Source organism: Plodia interpunctella, chromosome Z (genome assembly GCF_027563975.2).
Source record: "Plodia interpunctella isolate USDA-ARS_2022_Savannah chromosome Z, ilPloInte3.2, whole genome shotgun sequence".
Lineage (NCBI taxonomy): Eukaryota > Metazoa > Arthropoda > Insecta > Lepidoptera > Pyralidae > Plodia > Plodia interpunctella.
Genome location: NC_071324.2, coordinates 5,069,658 through 5,097,401, shown reverse-complemented (window position 1 = coordinate 5,097,401; position 27,744 = coordinate 5,069,658). Strand labels below are relative to the sequence as shown.

Here is a 27,744-nt window from a genome sequence, read left to right as displayed (position 1 = left end):
TCAAGTATATAGATATTAGTTAATGTTAAATAGCCCTTTTCTTTTTTGCATACAAGTTATGTATTATGCGTATACATCTTTTTTTAAAGTAGGAAAGTGGAATTTACATTAACAGAATAGGGCATATTACGTAAAGCTCAGCGCCAACCATTTGTGCTGAGCTTTGTGTAATATGCCCTATTAATAGGTAGGTATATTCGGATTGTAGGTATACTCCGTGGATAGTAGATAGGTGGGCCACAAGATAAAGAGAAAACAAAACGCTTCTGACATTGACATATTTAAGGCGGCTAATTCAAAAAGATGCGCGCGCATATAAAAATCATGTAATTGAACTTCATTTCATTTGCTGCGGTACAGTGATGCTGTCTGTAGAGACGAATGCACACGGCTGTATGAATCATACAGCCGTCTGCTGTCTTTTTGGATGCTTCGATCTTTAATTATTGTATATATTCAAGACAATAAACGCGTCAATGTCTTGTGAAGTATAAATAATCTTGATCTACCTACCTAGATACCTACATTGTATAAGAATTATCTCGATGTTTTTTGAAACTATTACTTTTTATCTGCGGCTTTATCTCCTTGATATCCCTTATATTTTAAAATTAGATTAGATTGTAAATCGAATCTTTCTAATGCCAAAATGTCGATTTGGGATCGAGGTACCTTTTAGTATTTACTTAGCGACGGTCGTGCATAACTTTAACTTATATTAACTGCTCCTTTTTGTGAAGCTTGGGTTCATGAACTACTTATGTACTTAGGTACATATTTAATTGTAACTTGTATTAAAAATTCAGCGCATTTTTCATGTTATAGAAGAATACTAGCTTTTGCCCGCAGCTTCGCCCGCGTTATTTCATTACTGCTCATAACTTATTATACATTCTCAATATTTCCCGGAATAACTTATTTCTGGTACCACTAAGGAATTAAGTTAAGCATTTCATAAATTTCATATAACTGTTAAAACGTCTTCAATTTCCATCTAATGGAATTTTATGACATTTTTACACTTATGAGTGATGCACGAACAAACATACAGGCCGACATTTTTTTTTAAATTGGCGTGTATTATTCCCATGCGTAGTTATTTTTCTTTAATATGTCCTATGTGCAGACGTAGCCAAGTTATTGTTTTATGTGTCACTGTGGACACCACAGAATTAATAATATATTAGGTTTTGCCCGCGACTTCGCACCCGTGAATTTCAGTTCTTAAAAGGAATTAAAGTAAAATTTCAATTCTTTTATCGCGTATTCAAAGACTGGTAAAATGTATTTATTACTATGATTCAAATTCGTATTTTTTGTCATCTTTTGTTCGATTCCCCGTTTCCCATTACGTGTCTCGTTCCGAAACTTGTCCTGTTTCCTGCAAATTGTCCCATGTCGTTTCCCGCAACGTGCCCCATCGCATTTCCCGCTACGAGACTCACTCCCGCTTCCCGTAACGCGTGCCGAACATTTCATGGAGGACCTCTTTTGAAAAATAATAAAATTTCGCGTAAATTTCCACCCTAAATTGCATCTTTCCCCAAGAGATGTAATTTTCAAAATCTAGTTATATTTTACTAACTATATGTAGATTACCAACTATATATAGATTATGGACGGAATTTCGAAATATCCTTTCTTAGCGGACGTCTCCTAGTCATAATCTGTTTTCCTGCCAAATTTCATCTTCATGGCTCAGTAGTTTTCGAGATTTCGTGATACGTGAGTGAGAGAGTGCGTGACTGAGTGTTTTTCGCTTAAAAATATATAAGATAGATTAAACTCGTACGTCCCTATGTCTATTCGGGTGGAAGCTTGTATTGAATTGCAAGAAGCAGATATATTCAAACAACTGAACTGAAATTTTGTACAGACTTTTAGTTTGGATGACAATGCATTATAACGACAAGCATGACTTTATGGTGCACCCAGGACTCTGAACTCATCAACGGTTAACTGCAGGTACATAATTTTTATGTCACACATTGAATGCAAATACCTAAGATCCCTCTGACAGCAGAATCGAAAATGACTTTTTTGTAAAAAACAAATTGTTATTAATTTCCTCGCAATCGAAGTGAAAAGCAGAGTTAGGTATACAACTCGACAGTCACCCTTAATTACGCTTGGTCTAAAATGCTCCGTTTTACTAAGTGCATTTTTACTTCGTTTTACATTTCGTATATCTGATAAGTGTGTTGCATTAAAAGGTCTACTTATTGAGTCTATTTAATCGTATGTAATTATATAATACGTTAGGTACCATCAGTACCTCCTATGTAATCGTTTTCATCTTATTATCTGACGAGATTGGCAAAGCTAAATAATAAGGAAAACCGAAAAGAAATGAAATGGTCTCGGAGGAATTAGATTTTTAATATATCTACCTACTTATCAATACCTAGTCAATACTATAAACCTTATCCTTCTCTCTATCTCTATCACTTACATACATTTACATAGCTATTATAAAACAAAGTCTTCTGCCGCGTCTGTCTGTTCGCCATATACTCAAAAACTACGGTACGGATTTTCATGCGGTTTTCACCAATATATAGTGTGGTTCTTGAGGTAGATTTAGGTGTATAATTTACAAAGTTTTTATCCGAGCGAATACGGGACGGGCCCCTAGTAATATTATAAAGAGCAAAGATGTATGGTAAAGATGTATGATTGTATTTATGTTTTTTGTTTGTAATGGATAAACACAAAATTGGCAATTACACAAAATTTTGATGAAATTTGGTACATAACCCTCTAGAGTTTTTTTATTATGCAGTTTTTTTATTATGGATTTACCCATGGATAAAAGAAATATATGATTTACCTGAGCGAAGCCTCTTCTACAGTTATAATGCTTTAATTATTTTTTGACAATGATTTGTTTTACTGTGTTTTACTTTTAATGATTTGGATTACTTAGTCGAATACGAAATCTAAAATTGGACTAACCGAGCGAGATCGCTATTATCGTTCATTTTTTGGAAACGTACATTAATATATAATTTGTACTTAATAATTTCAGAAAGTTTTTTGAAACGCGCTACCTACGGCGAATTAGATTAGGTTCAAGGGATTTTAGGTACTCTTAAATTATCTTACGATAAAGGGAGCAAAAAAATAACAAATATTTGCAATTTTCTTTCTTAAATTTCGCAATAAAAGTTAGAAAAAATGTTTAATAACGAAAAAATAGTCAAGTAAATTTCAACAAACAAAAACAAGGTAGGTACTTATTGTAGTCCACAATTAATTTATATCGACTTTTGTTTGATTGTTTTGTAGCATACGTTTAGTCTTTACTTATCGCTATTCCGATGCACTGACTGCACTGCATTATCGTAGCGGTGCAAGCGTCAAGCGACGTGATATTCGAATTTGTTGCATTTGTGAAACTGAGTTGTAAGGATTAAATAATTTAAATAATTTTTACTTTTAATTTGTACTTGTGTTAAGGCGGTGTAATTAATCAGATAATTGAATTGTAGATACGTACATAATAATGCAAAAGGCATTAAAAAATCATAGTTTTTGTTAAAATTAATTCTCTTTGCATTCACGTCGTCGAAGTTTAATGTCAATAGAAAGAAATAAAAAGATTCGTGACGTAGCATTGTACGTGTGTAATTAATGAGCGAGCGCGGGGCCATGATATCGTACCAGTGTTTGTTTGGAAGGTCGAGCGCGTGGTGAGGATGGCGGGCACCAACTAGGCGGCGGCAGGCGATCGATAGCGACGCGGCGCTGCAGTCGTCCGCTACAGTGCCGCTCGCTGTACACTTGCCACTCAGGCGACTGCCAGCGTCGCGACAACACGCGACGATGCGCGGCGACCGCGCCGGCCGCGACACGCGCCACAATAAAGATCACGATAACTTAAAGTCGTCCTTAAAAAAAGGAAGTAAGACAAAAAAGCACAGAGTTGTCTTCGATGAGAGCGCCAATGAATTTTTCGAGGCCGATTACATTATTGTGGTGCGGGACGAGTGTGGTTACTCTGATGAAGGAGAAGGAGAAGAATGCTCGGGATGTGGAGCGTGCGAACGTTACCAAGAGCCGGAGCCGAGCGCGCTCAGTCCGCCAGAGGGGTACAAAGATATGGGGCTGTTCAACCGGGACGGCACCCTGCGGGAGCAGGCATGGTGGGACGCCGGCGACGTGGTACTGGTGGGCGAGCGGTCCGGCACGGTGTTCACGCCGCAGCACCTGCAGCTGCTGCGTCGCCTGCAGCGCGAGCGAATGCTGCGCTCCGCCATCTGTGCTGACTGCGACGCGCACGCCGCGCTTCACCAGCCACTGGGTGAGTCATCTCACCTCTGCTCTTGTCAAGGGCGAACAGATTTGTCGGCCTCACTCCGCATCTTATATTTCTCGTCTTACAGGATTCAGCAATTGTTCATCTTTAATCCGAGACGTCGCAGACACGTTTCAGCGTCATGTCCTATAAAATTAATGGAAACCTTACAACTTATTCGCCTCTCATGTAATGATGTATTACTCTGAACATTTGTATAAACTGATAACAAAAATAATTCATATAAGCCAACACTAAAAAAGGCAAAGCGAATGTCAAACTATATGTAATCAAGTGCCATGCGATAGTATTATGAAAAGCTGCAGCGAAAAATAAAACAAAGTTTGACAGTTATTTTCATAATCCACTGCATGATTGTTAGTTAATTCAAAATCATTTCTTTTCCTATATGTCTTAATGTCAGTATACATAAATATAATTTATTATTATAAACATATTTATTAACCCTAAACTGAATACGTATTACTTATTTGAGCGATTTTATACATAACTATTTACTTACTATGAAAAATGTACTATCAAACTTAATAATGTTTTTAAAAGCCAAATGCATAAAGAAAACGTATAGATCAATGAAAGCCGCGAAAAATAGACAATTTCTTACATTTTTACGATAATAATAAACAATTACAACATATGTAGCCTAACCTGAACTGTCAGAACTACCGATATACTCAAAACACCCATAAAAAAAGCAAAGATAACCGTAGTTCTTATCCTACATATAAAACATATAATTGATAGCAAAATTAAGAAAATCTCAGCAAATATATATTAGTCCTCACTCCTTACCCCATGGTAAAAGACTATAGTCTTGACTCATTAATCCATCTGATTAGAAATTGTTGAGAGGTCATGTGATCTCTCAACACCACAAGACTAACATCACATCCCCAAAACTATTATACTTCTCCAAAACTCTGAACATTCAACTTCAAAAACTGTGATAAAATTCTTATGAATTAAATTTTATAATATATTCTATAATGTCCGTAAAAATATTAAAATCACGTTCTCTAGACCCAAAAGAAACCATACAAATAAATTGAAATTAAATCGACTTTGTAACACAAATATTGCGAAAAAGATATTTGAACCTTTTATTCATTCACAGAGCACTCTGGCTTATAGGTCTGTGATTTCATCAAATCAAATAAATAAATAAAACACTTTTTAGATTTCCAAAGTAAAGAAAAAAAGCAAGCTCAAATGAACTAAGTATAAATCTGTGTAAATATGAGCGAATGTGGTTTTTGACTTTATAAATTTCAAATATTGTCACTGATAGTTACACGTTGATGGTGTTTGTAGGTCCGTTGGGTCCATTAATCGCATGCATTCACTAGTATTTTGAGATTATAGCCTTCTTTTTAGTGTGATCCACAAAAAAAGAAGGCACTCTAGGTCTCAAATGTCAATTAACCTGATCTTATAGGGTTTATAGGTACATAAACCAATCTGCACTTGGGTCTAGTCGAGATGATAAACCTACTCGTACGTCTAGTCGAAAATAAGGATGATACATCTAGGTGTAACTATTTAAGACCAAAGGCGAAGACGTGGTTGACCACGTCACGTATATTTGAATATACGGACCAATCTGGCGGCACTGCCGTGCCCCCGCAAGTCAAAAAAAGCGGCACGCCGTACCATCCTTTTCTCGAAGCAATTCAGGTCAATTTCGAACCCCAATAACTCCCTTGTGGGTGAAACGAGTGGTAACATTGAATTTCGAAGAATACTGGTTGGATAAAACAGAACTCCGAAGCTTTCTCATTTCGATGCAACTTAGTTTCTAAATCCCTTTAATTCGGTAGATTTGTATTTCGATGCCTTCGATGCGAAGAATATAACTTGTTAAAGTTTCTTAATTTTGTCACTCATTCACTCACTGACTGACCGATCATCAAAAGTCCAAGGCACTTCTAGCAGACATAGAAGCTTCAAATTTTGAATACAATTAGTGATTAGTGCCTATCAAGGGAAAACCTAATTATGTTCGGTCCAGTTTTCTAGATGTAAATTAATTAACCGTTTTGGTATTACATGGATCTCACAGCTTTTTACGGTAGAATAACTGTACTGCGAGACTTGGGTTTTTACAGCATGTTTTTGATGGCATTTAAATAATTTTCTACACAAAAGTGGACATCGGTATCTAAAATCTCGCATACCAGTACCACGAGGAAAATGATGGAAGCTAACTGGTGTCATTTGTGTGTGACCTTAAAATGCCGGTTAGGTTAAAAAGATAAACGGATTTATAACTCCATCATATACTTTTGAATAGCTGCGAAGCGTAGCCAGTGCTTGAACACCATGCGAAAATACACCCTTCATAATAGCAGCAGACATTCATCAGGAGCGCGGCCTTCACCTTGCAGAAGAGGATTAAAACTTACATATAACATATAAAGTCAATTTATGATATATATTTATATCCACATTTATATCAATCTGGAAGAACAGGCCAACTTTCATAATTATTTTGGAATGTCCATTAAATCCCAAGCATTTCATAGAATTTCAATAAGTGGGCCCATTGACATACACATATAAATCTGGACTCGATGTAACTACATTCTGTATATTTCTTCGGGGCCCTAACATCGTGACACGCATATGACCAGTATTTATAACTTTTATCTGTTTACGTAAAAAGGTTATCCCTAAAATACACATTTACATTTACACACACAACTATTGTCTTTCAAATGTGTATTCAAATACACATTTGAAAGACAATAGTTTCAAACGACAAAACTCACTGCACGTCATTGGGTTCTAATTTTTACGAAATTATGCCTTTATTTTTTCCTGTGTTACTAACAAGTGAACGTTTTGCCTCCCACCACATGTCATGACAATGTATTAAACTGTTATTTCGTTATTAGTACAGTGACGTAAAGGCATCATGTTTCAAAACATCCGAGAATCTATTGTTCTCATCTAAAGTGAGAGCACTCAACGCTAAAGTCTTTAAACGTTCATGGCCGAGGAAAAATGTGTAACATATCTTCACAAAAAGAAAGAAGAATGTACTGAAACATTATATTAGATAGTTGACCTTTTTCACGCAATATTCTCTTTGTACTCTTTCTTATAAATAATTTTACTTTTGATATAGCGACACCGTCGATAATTCTAGAAATGAGACATTTAAAATATTGCTTCAGCAGAGAAGTTTAAAAGTTTCTTGAACAGCGGAAAGATATACTTGAGAAAATCAGTAGTGGAGGAAAATAAACTTCGATTTAGCTTGACATTGAAAAGCAACGATTTATTGAGTCCCATCGCAGCGAAATAGGATTACGATTTTTCTTATATCGAAACTATTTAATCAGTGCGATTTAAAACGCGCATAACAGGGATGACTTCATCAGTAACCTATTTGTAGCAAAAAAACGTGACAATGATATTATTTTTATACAAGGCATAATATTCCTAAGTAGTTAAAGACCACATGTCGCTGTTATTCTGCTAACCCGAACACTCGAAAAATTAGTTAACGATAAACCAAACAACAATATCTACTTATCGAGCATGTTTGTGGATGTTGGCATATATAATTCTACGTCATCATTCGACGGATGAGATAGGAAAGCCAACAAGTCCCGCGGCTCTTAATAGTTAATTTATATTTTAATTATGTCTGAAATTCTGAATTTTATTTATTTAACATAAAGGGAAATTATACTCCTCACATAAGTTAATACGTATTGATAAGTAGGTGTGGCTAAAATACTTTAAATGAATAATGACATTATATAGGCTGTTTAATTATTGATTATCTTTAAGGTACCTAATGTTTGACGACCAAAGTATTGTCACATCGTGAATATTATGTATGTAGATCATTGTTATAACATGGATTATGCCAATTACGGAAACTAAGGGCAATGCAGATGAAGCAAAACCGTATTTGAACTAGGTAGAACTAGTCTCAACTAACCCGGAGCAAGCGGTTCTTTGGTCTGATAAGTAACTAACAAACTTCGGAAATCACCATAAAGTGTAGATCAATAGATCGATATTTTGAAGTGATTTTGAAGTGATTAATATAGAGTAGAGTAGAGTATAGGGACTAATAAATTAAAATAGATATAAATAAAATATTATATTAATATAAAATAAAATCATAATTTCATTTTCCTTTTTGTTCATTGAAATAAATTTTCTTTTTAGATTAGATGTCAGAAAAGATAATTATTTATGAATAAAACTTTTGTTCGTTTAGTTCGTTAGTACCTATATGTATACGCAGTAGTAAATTAAACAGTAAATATTTTACCCACAACATTTCAAACACAATTTAATATTGACATCACTCTACGAGAATGTTTCATTTATGAGTTAGTTAAGCTATTTCAATACAGTCTGAATTAAGGCCAGGCATTTCAATTGAAACTTTCAAATATAATTTCCTGGAAACTGACTAAAATAGGAGCTGCTGTGCAAACTGATTTCTATGTGATTGTCCCTATATCGGAAAAGCAAGAACCGCATTGCCTATTGTGACATAGTTCCCAAACGCAGAACAAACCTTTGGTAGATCCTAAAGTTATGACCAAATAAGTTCTGCTGTACCTAATGGCAATATGATTAATTTATTGATGTTTAAACTATTTTGGACGACCTCGGTGGCGCAGTGCTTGCCCCTGAACCGAGAGATCCCGGATTCGATCCTCGGTCGGGCCATGATGAAAAATGACCCGACCGAGGATTGTCGAGAATTCTAATTGGCCCGGATCTTGAATGTATTTGTTATAAAATATAGTATCGTTGAGTTAGTATCCCTTAAACCAAGTCTCGAAGTTACTTTGGGGCTAGCGCAATCTGTGTTTATTTATTTGTTTAAACAAAGTCTTGCTGTTACGTCGTCAGAATCGCAACAACAAACAAGATCTTATAACTGTGGTCCGTGCGTCATACCGAACGTATTGGGTCCTCCAGATCGTGGGACATAAAAAATTGTAAATTTAGCAAAGGCAGATTAGCGGTTTATGGTTTTGATTCTAGATAAAATTATTGTGAATTAAAACAGTTTTGCTTGTTTTCCGAACATAGCATAAAATAATAAAAAAAACTCCTTAGATCAAAATCGGTTCAGCCGTTTGGCTGCTACGATGCCACGGACGGACATACAGATATACAGACACGTCAAACTTATTACCCTCCTTCTGTCGTCTGGGTTAAAAAAGAATTGAAATGGTATGGAATAAAATCAACAACATTATATTCGTAGAAAATAGATTTTATTAATGGAAGACCCCATTTTTTATTAATGAAAGTTACCAGATAAACTTCACATTAGCTGTCCGTCCAACAAATCCGTTCAACAGTTTTTGAGTTTATTGTGGAAAGACAGACAGAGAAATGTGGCAGAAAACTTTGTTTTATAACTATAACTATCTTATTAATATTATAAATGCGAAATTGTATGTGAATATGTTTGTTACTTACACGTAATTTGGTACACGGGTACAATATAACCTGAAAGATCATGTAGGGTACTTTTACCACGAAATTCACACGGGAGCGAAGCCTCTGGGAGCAGCTAGTAAGTTATAAAACAAAGTTTCTATAAGTTCTTAGTAAAGCTCGTGTTATACAGCCTTTTTTATGTTTGTCTCAAATCTGTCTCAGTACGTTGGACATGTAGGTAGGTATAGTAGTTTTCATAGACCTCCTCTCCTCCTCTTCCGGTCAGGAAATCTGCTCACTGGTTGACAGATTGAGTTAATTAATGTATCTATATGCGGTTACGTGCCACGATATGTGGTCGGTAAAGTCATCTCGGATACCTTTTTTTCGATCCGAATTTAATCTGACACTAGCATTAGCAATTAACACAGTCGAAGTGAAAGAACACGTTGAGCGTTCAATCGCTGGACGAACTTAAAGAGGTGGCACACTCTATTCCACGAGGCACCTATTTTTAAGATACTGCAATTTCAATCAGTCTTAACTATATTATTTTCGTCTGTCGTACCTATTCAGCGTGGCGAATCTATGTCTGATGCAATTCTGATGTGCGATGGTAATTGGTCCTTTAGTCACCCCAGCCACCTTGTCTCGCTGAACACAATTAGGGTCTATCGTGAACTAGCCATTAGAGCTCTGACTCTGAATTATATTCGTATATAGCACGCTGTATATACATAGGTAACTTAAACGATAATAACATTAAATTCTCCAAAGGGTTCTACGTGTTGGATTGGTGTCCCCGTCTCCACACAAGCCTCTCAAAAGATTATGTGCCGTGAATTGAAATATAATAAATCTTCATTTCACACTTTATTATAATATATGACATAAGTGGTTGTTTTGTGGTTGTACTCGTGGTTGCAGAACCGGCTCGTTCAAATTAGTTTACTAATATTAGTAATTATTTACAATATCAGTCTACGTACTAATATTTGTGAAAGAATGCATAAAAAATATATAGATAAAGAAGTATAAATTGTTCTTGCACTTCCTTTCAATACACATTATATTTAAGTTCAAAAAATTAAAACAAACTTTTAAAGTGAGTTTAAAGTTAGCCAGCCACCTATATTTCTGAATTCATATTTTGCCGCCTATCGCGCCGCACCTCCGCCAACACCGGCGAACGCCGCCTAGCAAAGACCTGGAATATTGAGTGAAAATTGAAGTCTTGGTGATACTTTGGTACTTGCAACTTATTAGTTAAATAAGTACTACCATTTTTTTGTATTATGGATATCTACCTTTATAAATATTTACAATATCGTTTTGTATTAGGTACATAACTGTAACTTTCGTTTAGGTAGATACTTTAGTTATAAAGATGAGAAGACTCAAACAAAAAATACAAATCCAGCTTTATTTGCAGGGCAAGCTCAATAAATCAATTTTCAGGCTCTGACAATACGTCATACCTATACGTCAATTATGGAAGTGTTCCGTATGAGTCGACAGAGCATTTTCGTACAGTTTGCATTTCAATAGGGTTCAGCGACCTATCAGTCGATTTTAGACAGACAAATTAGAACAAAGGTTACATAGGGACGTAGGTGCCCTACTCCCGACGTTCGTTGACTCTGAGACATGACCTGGGGTCGTTGACCTCGGGAGGTGACCGTCAGGTTCAGACGAAGAAGTCAAAGGAGTAATGGTCCCAGGGTAGTCGGTATTATAATGCCTTCTAAATACAACCGCTGAACTCAGACATATACCGAAGCGAATTCGTTTCAAAAGAAAAAAAAATGACCAAACACAATATTTCAAACGTTATCGACTGTCCTTAATTGTATGGATTAAAATTAAACACATAATATTCATATTAATCGTATATTATACAATTATATTATATATATATATATATATATATATATATATATAGAGAAATTACACAGATTGATATAGGCCCAAAATAAATTCTAGGCTTGTGTTATGGGATGCTAACTCAACGATACTATATTTTATAACATATACATATATAGATAAATATCCAAGACCCGGGCCAATTAGAAAAAGATCATCGACAATCGACCGGGGATCGAACCTGGGACCTCTCGGTTCAGAGGCAAGCTCTTTACCACTGCGCCACCGAGGTCGTCTTTTTTTCAAGCCCATGCGAACGAGGGGTTACGGATCTATGAGAGCATTCACAAACGGTCGGAAGTTAGATACTGGGCTATTCACAGCATTCAAACGCCAGTGAATAACATCTTTATAAAAGACTTTTTAAAAGGCACGTCTCGAGTTGGTCGTGTTAGTTCTAGACAAGGCTCTAGACAACTGTGTCTAGAACCTTGTCTAGAACCAACGCGTAACATATCTTTGATAAAAACTAAACAATCTGCTAGATTACTGCAAAACTAGATAATTTGCATAATGGTGCTATATGGCAGTTATAATAATATAGTAACAGCTACAAATAATGCGTTAAAACATTAGAAAAAGATAGTGTAGGTATATAAAGAATATTATCGATATTCTTTATATACCTACATCAAGACCTAAAATTGAAGTGGAACCGGGCCGGACATTAACACTTGCGTCAAAAAGGCGGCGTCGAAAAGCGAAAAAAAGGAAAACTAAGGAGAAGATGGCCAGATAATATAAAAAAGATAGCAGGAAAGAATTAGATAGAGATAGCTAAGGATACAACTAAAACTTTGAAGGACAAGGCCTATATACTGTACTTTAATTTAAAAAATATATATGTCTAAGTGAACAAAATTTTAGTATTTATAAATAACAAAGAGGCTTTACTGTTATTTTATTTGTTATTACTATTGATATGACAGAACAAAAATTTGTATGGACCGGGAAAATATTTGAGAAAAATGGAGCAATATTAGTTATTAGTTATATTTCAGTGAAGCCATGAATAATATTTCTACAAAAGTTAAACTACATACTCGTAATTAATAAAAATCTCTTGTTTCATTTGCCGTTTTTGCTCCTCTCGGAACCAATAAATTTCAATTCTGAAAATATTTCATAAATTTTTATGAAAGGCAGAAAAGTCTGTTGAAGGTAGTTATGGTTACAAAATTATAAAGTCCATTAGTTGCATTAAAAATAAAAGAAGATATACTAAACTGAGAGCACCGCGCGCCACGCTGAAAATGAGAAATTGTTTTTCTATGGATGTTCATTTTAGGTGCACATAGGGTTTTTCACATAATGTTTTTACCACATTTAAAGCTAAATGCTATTATTTTTGGCATAGTTTAGCACCTTTTAGATTTATTTTATTGTTTATATATTTAATAGTTAGCTGTTTTCCACTGTAGCCTAAATTTGATCTCGGGTTATTGTCTATACTATTTATTTCGCATTTCATCAAAATCGGCCCGGCAGCAGCTTAGCCGTGAAAACATGACCTTCGTATCTATGGAAGTATAATAATTTACGAAATACGATTGTTTATACAGAATCCAAGGCACGATATGATTTGAAAAATATCTTATATATGATATTATATGTATGGGAAAGCCAATTTTTTTGTTATTATAAATGTACTTACATCTTCTCGCGTATTAATCTAAATATATGTGAGTATTCATTCACAACAAATGTTCTTGAAATAAATAAGGAGGCCAAGCCAGAGCTAGGAGCGAATTTAAAATAAGACAAAGGATGTCGTAACTTCTTGAGATCCATAATTATTTTCGGTATCTAGAGCATTAAACTGTCGTATTTTACGCAACAAACTCGACCATACGGAGGCCGACCCTATTGGATAAATGCTGGAAATGCAAGTGGCTGATCGATTTATACCGCAGCAATGCGGGTGAACATTGATACAGTCAAGTACAGTCAAGCTGAAAGTCAAGCCCAACTTCCATGAAAGTGGTGGTAGTATAAGCGGCGAATGTGTTATTTTGATTGATGTTCTTTTAAATGCACCTCTGCCAAAATTCAACAATCGTTTTGTGGGCGCTATGTGGTACGTTTTGTTTACTTCGTTATATAGACTTTCGATACTGGAAGTTATAGTAAATATATAAAAATCAGTAACAACATTGGCGCGCAAATGTATTTATTCAATAAATTCGGTGTTTTATCTGTATTAAACGCAAGAATGTATATTGAATTGGATAAAACTTATTTCTGACGATGTTTTAACAATATATACCTAATTATATTTTTTCGTTTTCCATATCATAACAGCATTATCAATTTAAAATTATATTAAAAAGGTCTAATAGAAAAACAAATGTTATATTTTTCAGACAGAATAAGTAAAAATATAATAAAAGGATCAACTGCGAGACTGACTCGCACACCGAGGGTTCCCTACACATTCGTAAAGCTGTAAACTAGCCACACAATCTTCCTTATTTATAGGGTCAACGAGTTATGTGCGAGTGCCAACCGCACTTCCATTACGATGACAATGTCTCATATGAAATAACAAACAATTCCCTAAACTCTCTATTCATTACCAAAAGTACCCAGAGCAAGAAGATGTCCTGGGTTCCGCGACATTAGTCTGATGACTCACATCCCAAAGTTATATAAGATAGAATTGTGATGAAGATGTCGGTGAAAACCAGTTCGGGTTTAGACCAGGAGGGATCGGAACTAGGGAGGCGCAATTTGCACTAATTATTCTATTACTTACTGAAATGTAGAGATACGCGAAAAGAAGTATATCTTTGCTTTGTAGACTACGAAAGAGCCTTTGACCGTGTTCAAAGCGAGAGACTCGTTACGAAACTTCAACGCGCCCTATGCGTTGAAGTATCTATCATAGCACCATAACACATACCTACCACCTTTAAAGAGTGTCTAAATATAAAAATCGTGGCTCAAGGCTGACGGAGTCATGGGAAAGTGAGATGGAGATCAGGGCACGTATTGAAATCGCCAGAGCAGCCTTTGCAAATTTAATGAAAGCGGCCAAGTGCGATTCGGACTCGCTCTTGAACGGTTCCGGAGCAGTAAGTAACATAACATCTATTTGATTGATGTTTTAAGATCCTTGTATATTTCTATTTTTGCGTTGATCGTAAGTCAATCGTCAGACCAACGGTTCGAAACTCATTTACTTATGCTTTCATCTCGTTTTTCGTTTACAATTTTATATATACTTAGTGAAAAATAGTCATAACTTTATCCATCCATACAGGGTTAAGGCAAAATCTGATAGTGCGACATAACACTGTAATGTCCGTTAGTGTTTAGCCATGTCCTAAATGTACACTTACGTTATTTTTTGTTTTAACAATACAAGTTATAAGCCGTATCTTCTTATTTTGTTTACCATTTTTATTAAAATCGACTCGGCTACATAAAAGACACATATAACTATTTAACTTCTAGATACAATAAAATATACATTCAATCAAATATCTCAAAACACTTTTTCAAAGTTACAGTTTTGGCGGCAGCGCGTGCCGTATTCAACAATAATATCTACCCACAAATAATTTGGCGTGCGTATTTTTTAATCCCACGATATTTCAGAATCTATTCATTCAGTTTATATGCTGTAAAGGACAAAATTTATTGTCATGAAATTATCTTGATGTGAAATAACTTTTAATCATAAGGTTGAATATATGCTTTTGTAGTAATAATTGTCAAAATGCACCTTTTAATTATCTTTTTACATATAAAATGCCTTATAGTTACTTAATTATAAAAGATGTATAGTGTAGCGGACTTTTATGGATCTACTATAAACCTATATTTTTGTAGTACATTATATACATGTATAATCAACAATAGGGCCAGCGCACGCACGTAAAGATTTTCGGTAGAGCTTTTTTTTCGGATTGCTTTATATTGGTATGTCTGAAAATTAATTTATTTCAAAATCAATTTGTTGAAATCGGTTTGGTAGCTTCGGAGATTACCCGCCTCAAACATACAAACTCACCTCGCGAGCACTATATTTTGTTACATAATTTTGAATATTTCAAAAACCCCAGGAACTTAAAAATTCCATTGGCAGATCCTACATAACTTTTAAATTTCATCAAAATCGGACCAACGGTTCGAAATTTATCACGTTACAAACATTCATACATACAAAAAATGTATTTTTGCCCCAAGTAGAATGATAGACCGCGCTCGCTTTGCTCACTCGGTCAATAATTACTGAAATTGCAACAATTTTACGTAACTATATTTTTATACAGGTTTCCGAAAACAGCTGAAATTTAAAATGTGCTTAAATTGAAAATGGCGAAAATCCAATCAAGAAATAGGGGCAGGCCGAAGAAGAGGTGGATTGAGTGCATTAGGCAGGATATGGCTAAAAAGGAAGTAACAGATCGGTTAACATCAGACAGGGAGAAGTGGAGGAGACTGACACGCTGTACCGACCCACTTAAAGTGGGATAAGGGTAGGCTGATGATGATGATGAAAATCAAATCAAGCTATGTTCTATTTTTTAGTTCCTCGTAAAAATTGCAGCTTCGTCTGCAGTACTTTACTAAATAGTGGAATGTAGTGGCAGTAATACGAGGCCACAGCATCAGCTCGACTAACCTTCAGACGAATTTAGAGGGCTAATCGAGCAATTATGAAATAGGGCTGGCACGAATTTAAATAGACTGGGTAACCTAGATTGCTTCTGAAATAGATCACTCTCTATAACCTAGTTGTGAACCTTATTCTGCTATTAGATGCAATTAAAAATTCTTTTTCTCACCTTAATGTTTTCCCAGTAGCGCACTTACAGTTTTATTATATGTATGCGTCAACTTGTGAACGTGCTGACCAGTTCGTCAGCTCATTTCTCTTATATTTTTGTTTATCAGCACTCGGATCATAATCATAACCTGTTTTCATATACTTATGCCAATGTACATTATGTACTTTGCTATATTATTAGAAAAAAAAAGAAATAAATAAAATATTAAGAAAAAAGAAATAAAAAAATATTTGGACGAATCACACAGATTGAGTTAGCCCCAAAGTAAGTTCGAGACTTGTGTTATGGGATACTAACTCAACGATACTATATTTTACATACAAATACATATATAGATAAATATCCAATACCCGGGCCAATCAGAAAAAGATCATTTTTCATCATGACCCAAACGGGGATCGAACCCGGGACCTCTCGGTAGTTTGTACTTTGTGAGAAGTTACTACTTAATATAAAAATTTACGTGAATAAGTGCCTGAGAAGGTCTAATTTCTGAATAAATAATTTGAATTTGATAAAGAAAATAACATTTTTTATCAAAAATATAACATTTTACAAACAATTTTTCTCTCAAGTGGGCGCGTGTACTCGCATCTAAGTATAAACGCAGCATGACTACATAAAAAGTAAACAAAATAGATATCTATAATTCCATACCAGCTAACATTGTAGTTTGATATCAAAATGATTAACTGCCTGTTGTCCACCGCTACTAACATGTATCAACCCTGTGTCATGTAAAGCGATTGAATAATTGTCAATTATGTGCCCGCGCGCCGCTGCACAGACACGTATTCGTACACATTCATTCATTACAATATATATATATATTGTAATGAATGAATGTTTACGCACATATATATATATATATATATATATATATATATATATATATATATATATATATATATATATATATATATATATATATATATATATATATATGGCCATTTTTCGGCTATGGTGCTACGCAAAGTAAAATTGGTTGCAGTTTGTATTTCCGATTTACAGATTATCCTTTAACTTTTGCTATGATTCTAAATGATTCAATATGATTATGGCGTCCATTGTTTTGATCATAATCCGGATCTTATCAGGATGAAAAATAGATCTTTCGGCAAGTTTACAGAGAAGGTTTTTATCGGCCATACTTATTTATCGACTTCTAAATATTCAATTATCATTAATAATTGCTTAGTACAGACACACACATCCATCCATCCATCCATCCATCCATCCATCCATTCTTCTCTGAGTTTCCTATGATTTATATACCTATGTATACATAAATAAATCAAAGGAAATACACATTACAAGCTGATTCTGGGTACCCATATTAATAATGCATTTTCATCTGAAATAAACCCATGTATAAAACGTTAACTATGTAGAACAAGTAGAAACATTTTATTTAGTTTAACATGGTAAATTTAATCCGCACATAACATTAGAAAAGAACAAACATTCCAAAAGAATTGTGAAGAGAGTGGCTTTGCGGCCAGCAGTTCCCGCAGGCTACAGATATTTTTTTGCAAAAAATTTAAAGGAATATTAAAAAGACATGCTTATTTATAAATTTTCCAGAAAAGATAATCCATTTATGTGCCTACTATTATAACAATTTCATGGAAAAAAGCAAAAATGTAAAAATATTTACCTTTAAAATATTTATTTTTCTTTTCATTCTTTTTCCTAGAACTATAATAAAAAGGTTTCACAAATAATATGCGAGGGTGAATAGTAACGTCGAGGGTAAAATTTTACTTTACTGTCGCTTTTCTTTCGTACGCGTGCTCGTTTTCGTTTCTTTGATCGCGAAGAAATTTAACAATAATATTTCAAATAAGTATAGTTAACCTACTTTCGCTTTGTACAAAGGCTGAATATTCTTGTTGTGCCTTATTTCTCCAATTTTAGTATCTGGTGATCAATGTAATTATTCACTTACCTACATTATTAAACGTAAATACAAACAATTAATTTCAAATCGTAAAATACCAAAAAGCATAAGAATATCTTGCCGTCATTTTATATTATTTTTTAAATATTTGCGGATGAAAAAAATCAACACAGCCAATTAATTTATAATAGTACATATTGCAATTTATTAGCCTTATCATGGCTTAAGTTTATAATTACCTGTCTACAGCCAAAGTAATATTATATACTTAAATAATATTTAAAAAGAACGTACAAAATGAACATACATAAAGTAAAAAAAAATTCTAACGCACCTAACAGTTTGTTTATCTTCGCCTTAGTGGTTGGTTTCATGGCTTAAGTTTATAATTACCTGTCTACAGCCAAAGTAATATTATATACTTAAATAATATTTAAAAAGAACGTACAAAATGAACATACATAAAGTAAAAAAAAATTCTAACGCACCTAACAGTTTGTTTATCTTCGCCTTAGTGGTTTGTTTCATGGCTTAAGTTTATAATTACCTGTCTACAGCCAAAGTAATATTATATACTTAAATAATATTTAAAAAGAACGTACAAAATGAACATACATAAAGTAAAAAAAAATTCTAACGCACCTAACAGTTTGTTTATCTTCGCCTTAGTGGTTGGTTTCATGGCTTAAGTTTATAATTACCTGTCTACAGCCAAAGTAATATTATATACTTAAATAATATTTAAAAAGAACGTACAAAATGAACATACATAAAGTAAAAAAAAATTCTAACGCACCTAACAGTTTGTTTATCTTCGCCTTAGTGGTTGGTTTCATGGCTTAAGTTTATAATTACCTGTCTACAGCCAAAGTAATATTATATACTTAAATAATATTTAAAAAGAACGTACAAAATGAACATACATAAAGTAAAAAAAAATTCTAACGCACCTAACAGTTTGTTTATCTTCGTCTTAGTGGTTGGTTTGGTTTTGGTTAGACCGAGATATTTTATGGCCTAGCATTACTAAAAACTTATGCTGCAAAGTGAAGTATTAGTAAGGCTTAGCAAATGGAAACGACAATAACAGGTAACTATATTGATATATAGTTTAATTTATTTATAATATACTATAATTTAAATAAGTATCATAGTACTTATTTAACCGACTTTTCGCGATGTTACCCTTTTTTAATTTAAAATTTGCAACACTCATGCAAGAGCCCAACTATTTTTTTACTATAATCTCACTAAGTTATTGTAATACCCCAGTCATAGTCATTTTTTTATTTACCAATATTCTTCCAGTTCTATTTTTATAATTCAATTCCCGCCCTCATCAAGATTGAAGCAATTTCTTTGAGTTTTTCTTGACTGAAAATGGGATTTCCATCTGCCTACTTGCTAAATGAAAAGTTTCATAAGTACCCGATTAGTCTGGACTCTAGATAAATATAAATTCAACTATGATCTATTTTAAAAGATGAAAAACATTTTAAGCAATATTTTTTCCTCGTACTATATGTACTTAGTCTTCTAAAGACATGTTCTTATAAACTACGGCAGTCGTTTAAATACAACTCTCCGTCGATATAAGATCTCTCTCTTGAACTTGGATCAGGGTCAACTCCCGAGTTATTTACAAACATGTATTTGTTTATTTTGGTAACTAGAAAACTAGTACGTTTATGTATTATTTTTTACGTTATTACGTAGTTTATATTCTACGCATGTAGCAACATTTTTCAATTACAATTGGAATTCGAATTATTTGAGTAACAAACATATTCACACACTGAGTCATTAAAATCCTAACTTTTGTGTTCATAATATAAGGTAAATAGTAGCATAAACCGTCATAATACTTATTTGAGACTTTATTCACTCAATCGTTTTATTGCTGCTTCCATTTTGATCCGATTACGCAGTGAAATTTCCAGTATTTAATATTATAATTTTCCTTCACCATCGTTTTATGTAGGTATTTATTTATTCTTATATATTTTATATTGACTTACCTACCTTATAAATACTGTGTGTGTGTGTGTGTGTGTGTGTGTGTGTGTGTGTGTGTGTGTGTGTGTGTATGTGTGCGTGTGTGTGTTTGCGAGGTGAGTTTGTATGTTTGAGGCGGTAGTATGTTTTTAATCAAATAGTTTGGTGCTTGCTCTACCGCATGATTATACAATTTGACAATTATTATTACACAAGCATATTATTCCTTATCATTGAAGGTTATTTCATCATCCAGATAATTTCATGAAGATACATTTTGTCCTTTACAGCACCTGAATTGGATTGGACACATTTTTTATGTTGGTAGGTACATGGATCAAATAAAACTTTAGGAGATATTACAACACAAACACAACAAATTATGGCATTTGTAAGTATTAACTGGCTAAAAAAATTGTAAAAAAATATAATCTCTCAAACTTTGCGTGTTTGTCTGTTTCTAAGCTTGTTTCATTTGAACTGCGCAACGAATCTTAATGCAGTTTTCACTGTTACAACAATTTCTCCCCGAGGGATTATTTTCCATGCGAAACCGGGCCATAACGCTAGTAAAGAATAAAATTATTTTATTTCAGCTATTTGCCCATTATATTGTTATAACAAATACCATAACTGTAATAACAAGACTGCAGCAGCTAGAATTTTTTCCTGAAAGCCGATTACAATCAGTAGCAGCTTAAAGTCAGGAACCATACTTCTTATTGAGTTATGAATACGATGTATCAATTGAGCATAACTATTACTGTTGTCTGCGAATTAATCCCCAAGGAACGTATAATAGTTATTGTATCAATTATAAGTTACTTGTTGTAAATTCCATTTATGATTTTTCCATGTCCATCTATTAAGTATAACAACAAGTTTATTTGTCAGACAAAAATCTTTTAATATTCATTTCGCTACAACTTTTGAACGGCTGAACCGATTTTGATCAAACATATCTAAGATAATAACCATCGCAGATACTTATCAAATAAAAAAAACGCATCCAAATCGGTAAATTAGTTGATGAGCTACGGTGGCACGTACAAAGACAGCAAACACACTTAGCGGTCAAACTTATAACATCATTTGCGCCGGGGATTAAAAATGAAGAGATACGCCAGTATCAGAACATAAGTTGTCGGTCTAATAAAGTTTTTAATAATAAAAAATCTTGAATAATTATTTTGACAGGAATTTACAATATTTACCTACTAATCGCGGAAAAAAAATAATGTAATGTAAATACATATAAATATATACGATAATATTAAAACATTAAAAAGAGGTTTATTTTTATTTTAGTCTAGTTATTGTACTGCAGCTGTCGAGGCTTTATACTCGTATTCTTTAGTCTACCTACGACATCTGCGCGGAACCACTACATTGTCGTAATAAGTATTTTACTTTATACATATTATTATTTTACAATTGGTGCCACTTTGTTGCTAAATATTTTACTAGTTCCGTGAATTATTTCTATGGTCAATAATAAATAAATATTATTACCTATTTAAAAAAAAAAACAAACAATGAGTCACAGAATTACTGCACATTTATCCCGCCAGAGTACAGCACTGTATGTTAGGTAGGTATACAAAAGCTATGTCGCCATTTGCTATGTCGATTAAAACGTTTCTTTTAGAGTACTTTATTAATCCTTTCATTTTGTAAACATTCGTTTGTAAAAATATACAACAATATAGCAAATTTGGGTGCCGAAATATTGGGAACAATCGTTTTCCATAAAATAAATAACTTCGAAAACTCGAGCCAGTAAACGTTCAAAAAGAAGATCTGACGTGAAGACTTATTAAAATATGGACTTCATTCAGGTAAGAATATCTTCACTCAAAATCAAGTTTATATCAGTTTATGACCACAGTTGACCATAACCTAAAATAGTATTATTATTTTAAGGATTATATTTCCTTTAAATTCGCACCACAATTGAGTAGAAGGAATTTTTAGGCGTAAATCTGCAACAATAATGAAAAATTTCCATTGGCAATATTTGTGTACCTTAGTTGTACCAGTAGCGTCATCTACGCTGAGCTTTGCGTAATATGCCCCCTATTAAGGGTATAATCTGACAGATAAAAATATTTAAAATTAGAATAAAAGTATTAACTTGTTTGTCTAGTACATTCTTGCTGGCCAGTCAATTTTCTACATTATACATACGTTGGAATATTTGGTAAAGTCGTGAAACAAATTACACACAGTATGCCTCGTAGAAATATATTTAGCCGTTTGGGATATACACGACTGGGCATGGAGGGATGGCAGAAGTCTCTTTGATCTCCGAGGTTGGTCACATGAAAAGTACCTGACTCAAAGTAATATAAAACGTTTAACATTATCTAGCTAATTTAAAAATAAATTGAATAGGTAACAAATTTTCTTGGATCCTAGAAATGTTTTTTGTGATGAAAATAATGAACCCACCCAATTTATATGAATTAAAGATACGGCTACGTTGTTAAATAATAATAATGTAAAGCTATGCTGAAGAGTAACACACGATCTTTTATTTGCAATAATATAATATTGAAATAAAATCAGACATTATACAAAAACAAAGGCCGTTGAGCGCATGGATTGAAATTCGACTCGACATTGGACGCAATACCCACATAGTGATGTATTGTATTGCGATGTCAATTTCATGTCTAATTGCATTTTTGGCATAGACAGTGGTCTATGCCGCAGGCCGCTCTCCCATTTATGCCGCTTATGATGGTTTAAGTTTAACGTGTCTGTGTGTCTGTGTATATTTGATTTTGATTTTTTTTATTTGAAGATAATTTAATCGAGTGTTCTTAACTATGTTTGGAAAATGTTTTTGAATGAAAATGGTATAAACTTTTAATTTAGTTTTTATTCACGTAACTTTGTTCTTAGTTTGTAACTATAGTTAACTCGATGTAAACTATGGAACAAACTTCCCTCGGCGGTGTTTCATAATAGGTTCAGGACTCCGAAAGTTTGAGTCGGTGACCCATAGGTATCCGGTGGCTATAGTTCAAGAGCTGCGTTGTTTGCTTACCATCAGGCAACACGCATTTATTTATTTATTAAAGTTACCACGCACAAAAGGACTACCTACCAAATACTTCGTTTAAATATTTAACACAACGATATACTCACCATAATAATAATATTTGAGATTACTAACTCAACGTACGGAAAACACTATGCTAATATATAGAAATACTTATATATACAATGGTATTGGACAAAGGATGAAAGTCCTAAATAAATGAATACGAAACAAGCACCTAACAGATTCACAAAGCGCTTGACGTGAACACTACGTGACCGCCAAAATTATTTCAATAATAATATACGTATATAGTAAGGTTCAAACTTCTTACTTTGGAGGGCACAGTCGTGTGCCAATTATTAGGTAATTATTATTTAAATTTGTATTCAAAAGTTGTTTGTTTGTAAAATAGGTTTGTGATGGTTTTGAAACTACAAGCGCCCATAATTAACAAATTCTCAATCATGAACATATGTACTGTATTATTGGGTAAGTACATAATATTAGTTCATGGCAGTATGATCTTTGACTTTTGTCTATGAATGTCCTTGACATAAAATTGAAATAACATACGACACCCTTGGGCTCTAACGCTCAACAGCTGAGGAAGAAAATGGGAAAACGTTCATACGAGAGAGAAACGAGCAAATAATATAATGCTAGATATTGCATGGGTTCGGAAGTTTCGGAGATTATCCGCCTCAAACATACAAAGTCACAAATGCTTACCTCTTATATATATATATATATATATATATATATATATATATATATATATATCTGGATCTGACAACTTTTGATGGTAGAAAAACTGAGCTGCGAGACTTGGGTTTTTATTTTTTATTATTATATATTTTATTATAACAGCATGTTTTTGATGTCATCTTACTTCTTTTTGTAGTCATAAGTCGAATTGGTATGAAAAGTAGTTTCTTTTTCATATTTCAACATATTTTCCTAAAGGAATTTTGTTCAATTCAGCCCATGAAGGGCTGAACAAACTTCCATTATACAGGTGCAATGATTCATTAACTGCAAATGTAACTTTGTAATTTCCTGGGATTACAAAATCATTAATACAGTTGGTGTATCTAGAAAACTGGATCGAAATTCCAAAATATTTAGGTTTTCCCTTAATTTAGACACAATTAGTGTTAATTGTATTACAAAATTAAAGCTTCTAAGTCTGCTAGAAGTACAGGTTCAAATGGAATGAAATTTGAAATTTATACAATACCTGCTTAGTTACTTGGCTTTGCTTGGCTTACAGGCTTCCTGTGTTATCCACAACGAAGTTATTGGGGTTCGAAATTGGCCTGAAGAGCTTCGATAAAAAGATCGTATGGCCGTGCCGCTTTTTTTTTTGCTCAACTTGCGTGGGTATTAAGTAGGATAACTTAATTTTTATATGTATGCTAGTAAGAAATGCTCACATAAAAATTATAATATATGACTAACACATGCCCTAGTCTAATTTGAGAAAGCATTGTCGTTGACGTATTCATTTCTCTGTTAAATTGAGAGCTGTGGTCGAACTTAAATTTACGTCTGTAAATTTACTACGACAAAGTTAAGATCTTTTTGTAGAATAGAAATCATATTATTGTGTAAAGACAATTCTGCGTTTATTTGCAAGCTTGCCTGCTATGGGTATTCTCGGAATATCGGAGATTCCTGCTCGGCACAGCGACACCGCTTTGTCCCTCGCGCCTCGGTTTAATAGATCGATGCCTTTTTCTTCACAGAAAAGAAGAATTGACAGATTGACTAGACAACGCTTTTATAGATTATTGTCATCGAATTAACTTGTACAAGATACGTCTGGGCGATGTCTAGAGTCTTTTATAAGTTTTGCATAACTTAAAAACTATCATCGGTTTGTTAGTAAAGATCAAATTATTAATTTTATATAATAATATAATAAATGCGAATTTCTGTTCAGTTCCTCTGTAGCTGTCTATCCAGTTTCACTGCTAAACCGCTGGTGCAATTTTGATAAAATTTGTAGTTCATGTAGTTGAAGACCCCAATTCAAACTCAGGCTACTTTTTTTTCAATAATCCACCCCCAAATGATTATAATGGGAAAGTTTCTATGAAAGTCTTGTGTTGATGCGATAGAATCCGCGGAAAAAAGGTAGTATCTCATAAAATTAAAGCTTGTTAAGATAAAGAATGTAGACCAATTTTAAATATTGCGTTAGAAATAGGAGCTATCTAAGTAACTATGAAAGTCTTTGATCTATCGAGCGCGTTTGACCCCTTTCTGGGTGAAGGGTGATTCAGACTCATGTGTATTGAGAGGCTAATGTTAATATAAACTGGTTATTGCAAGGCTAAGGCTAAGATTGTCTGATGTCGCACCCGACACTTGTGACACGGATTTTCCGACAGAGTGTACCATCGTTTATTGATTAAATCTACTAAGGGCGGGTTGCACCGTCAACTTTGTAGTCAAATTTAACGCACGCAAGAAATTGTAAAGTGGCGGTGGCGGTGCGCCGGTTAAAATCAACGTCAAATTTGAGTATAATTTGAATATTGAATTTTATAATTCCATGTATCATTGTAAATTATTTTTTAAATTTCTTGACAGTGAAGTAAAGTAGATATTATTATCTTTCGCCTTATTTCTACAAGACTAGTCAGTCGCCAAAATAAGAAAAACAACAATTGATGGTATCGTGATGAATTCGGAACAACCATCCAAATTATTCCATATATTAAATACTTTATAATAAAAATATTCTATAATAAATAAATGTTTTATGATATTACAATAAAACATTTATATGATGGAAGGTAAAACTTGTATGAAAAGGATTTTACGATATTTCTCAAGCGCCGCAGCGACGTTATCCGGAAAAACTTTTCATATTGGTAATCGATCGGCTACCCGAGAATGCCACGATTTCCGAGCGAATTCCTAGAATTCGTATTGGAGAAATCATTCGTATTTGATCTTGTAAGGAGCACAACATGATGGTTAAAATATCCTACTAATATTATATATGCGAAAGTTTGTGAGAAATACTCGTATGTGTGTCTCTATTTGTTACCCTTTCATACAAAATCTACCGGAGCGATTATTATGAAATTTGGTACATGGGTAGAATATAACCTGGGATAACACATTGGGTGCATTTATCCCGAAATCCAAACAAGAGCTAAGTCTCGGGGAGTGCAGCTAGTTAAACATTTTCTTTTTACGTTCCAAATGTCATAAAATTAGGTGTGTTACCATTTTAATAAGAAATACATTTCTCCCTATTGATTTCAGTTTACTCTCATTTTTTTCTAAGCATATAATTAAATATTAAATTACCGTAAGTGCATGCAGTTTCAGGCCCCGTGCGCGTAGAATGCGTACGCAGTACGATTGTATGAATTTAACTCACGTGTACACGCACAAAATTTATACATGTGTTAATACTAGTATTCAATAGTTTTCGTCCTTGTGCCTGCACATTTATGGGCTTCTTATCTTCCTTTCTCAAATACAATAACTACAATGACAAAGATCTATTTGCGTAAACGTGCGTCTATAGTTATATCAATCAGTAAATTTTATGTGAAAGAAACCTTAGCGTTTGTACCTACGGTAGTTTCCTCTCAATTTAGCTTATTCATTAAAATTGTGCTTAGAAGGTACGAGTTCCCCGTATTCCCGCTCTACGTGAAGCGATGTTCACTTAAGCTTGTTAAGGAAAACGTTTATAAATAAAGATGTTGCTTTTCTCTACAAAATATATCATGCAACTACTACAAACAAGAATATGTTTTGATATAAAATAAATCTACGAATAAGTACATAAAGCTGTACGTGTGCTATGTCTGTACATAAAAGATATAAAAAAACAATTGTGGAGGGTCTAATAGAAAAAAAACATTTTTTTAGAACTTTTGTCTCTTTGGTTGTCTATCTGGTTATTTGTTAGCGCATCACGCAAAACTACTTTGATTTATGTACAGTTTACAATGTAAAATCTCTGTTTCAATAATTGAAAACAAAAGAGATTATTTAAAAAAACCTTTCTCTAAATTTATTTATTTTTATTAAATCTTACAAATAAACCCTAAAATGCATTGTATCTCAAAGTAAAATTAAATCATGTTAGAAAATGATAAAATTCATGGTACTTATACTACGAGTACTTACTGAAAATATCATGTAAAAATGTAGAGAAAATTAGGTTTCAAATGTAGCATTTTCATTCCGATTACCTGAACTGACCAACTTGTTGTTTAGAAAGTTGGTGACATTTCAAACAATTCTAATTGATAAAACTGGTTACTGCAAATTGTTCGCAGTTTGCAACAGCAGATTTACAGTTTATTTC

General features: G+C 33.6%; 1 protein-coding gene across 2 annotated transcripts in view; it reads left to right on the top strand.

Annotated features, from left to right (window-relative positions):
• The first annotated feature begins 3,733 nt into the window (after positions 1-3,733).
• Positions 3,734-27,744, top strand: part of LOC128683108 (uncharacterized protein) — a 95,359-nt gene continuing 71,348 nt past the window's right edge. For both annotated transcript variants that reach the window (XM_053768366.1, XM_053768365.1), the window contains exon 1: positions 3,734-4,303. In XM_053768366.1, coding sequence (XP_053624341.1) covers positions 3,826-4,303 — 478 coding nt within the window. In that variant the 5' untranslated portion in view covers positions 3,734-3,825. The remainder of the gene's footprint in view (positions 4,304-27,744) is intronic.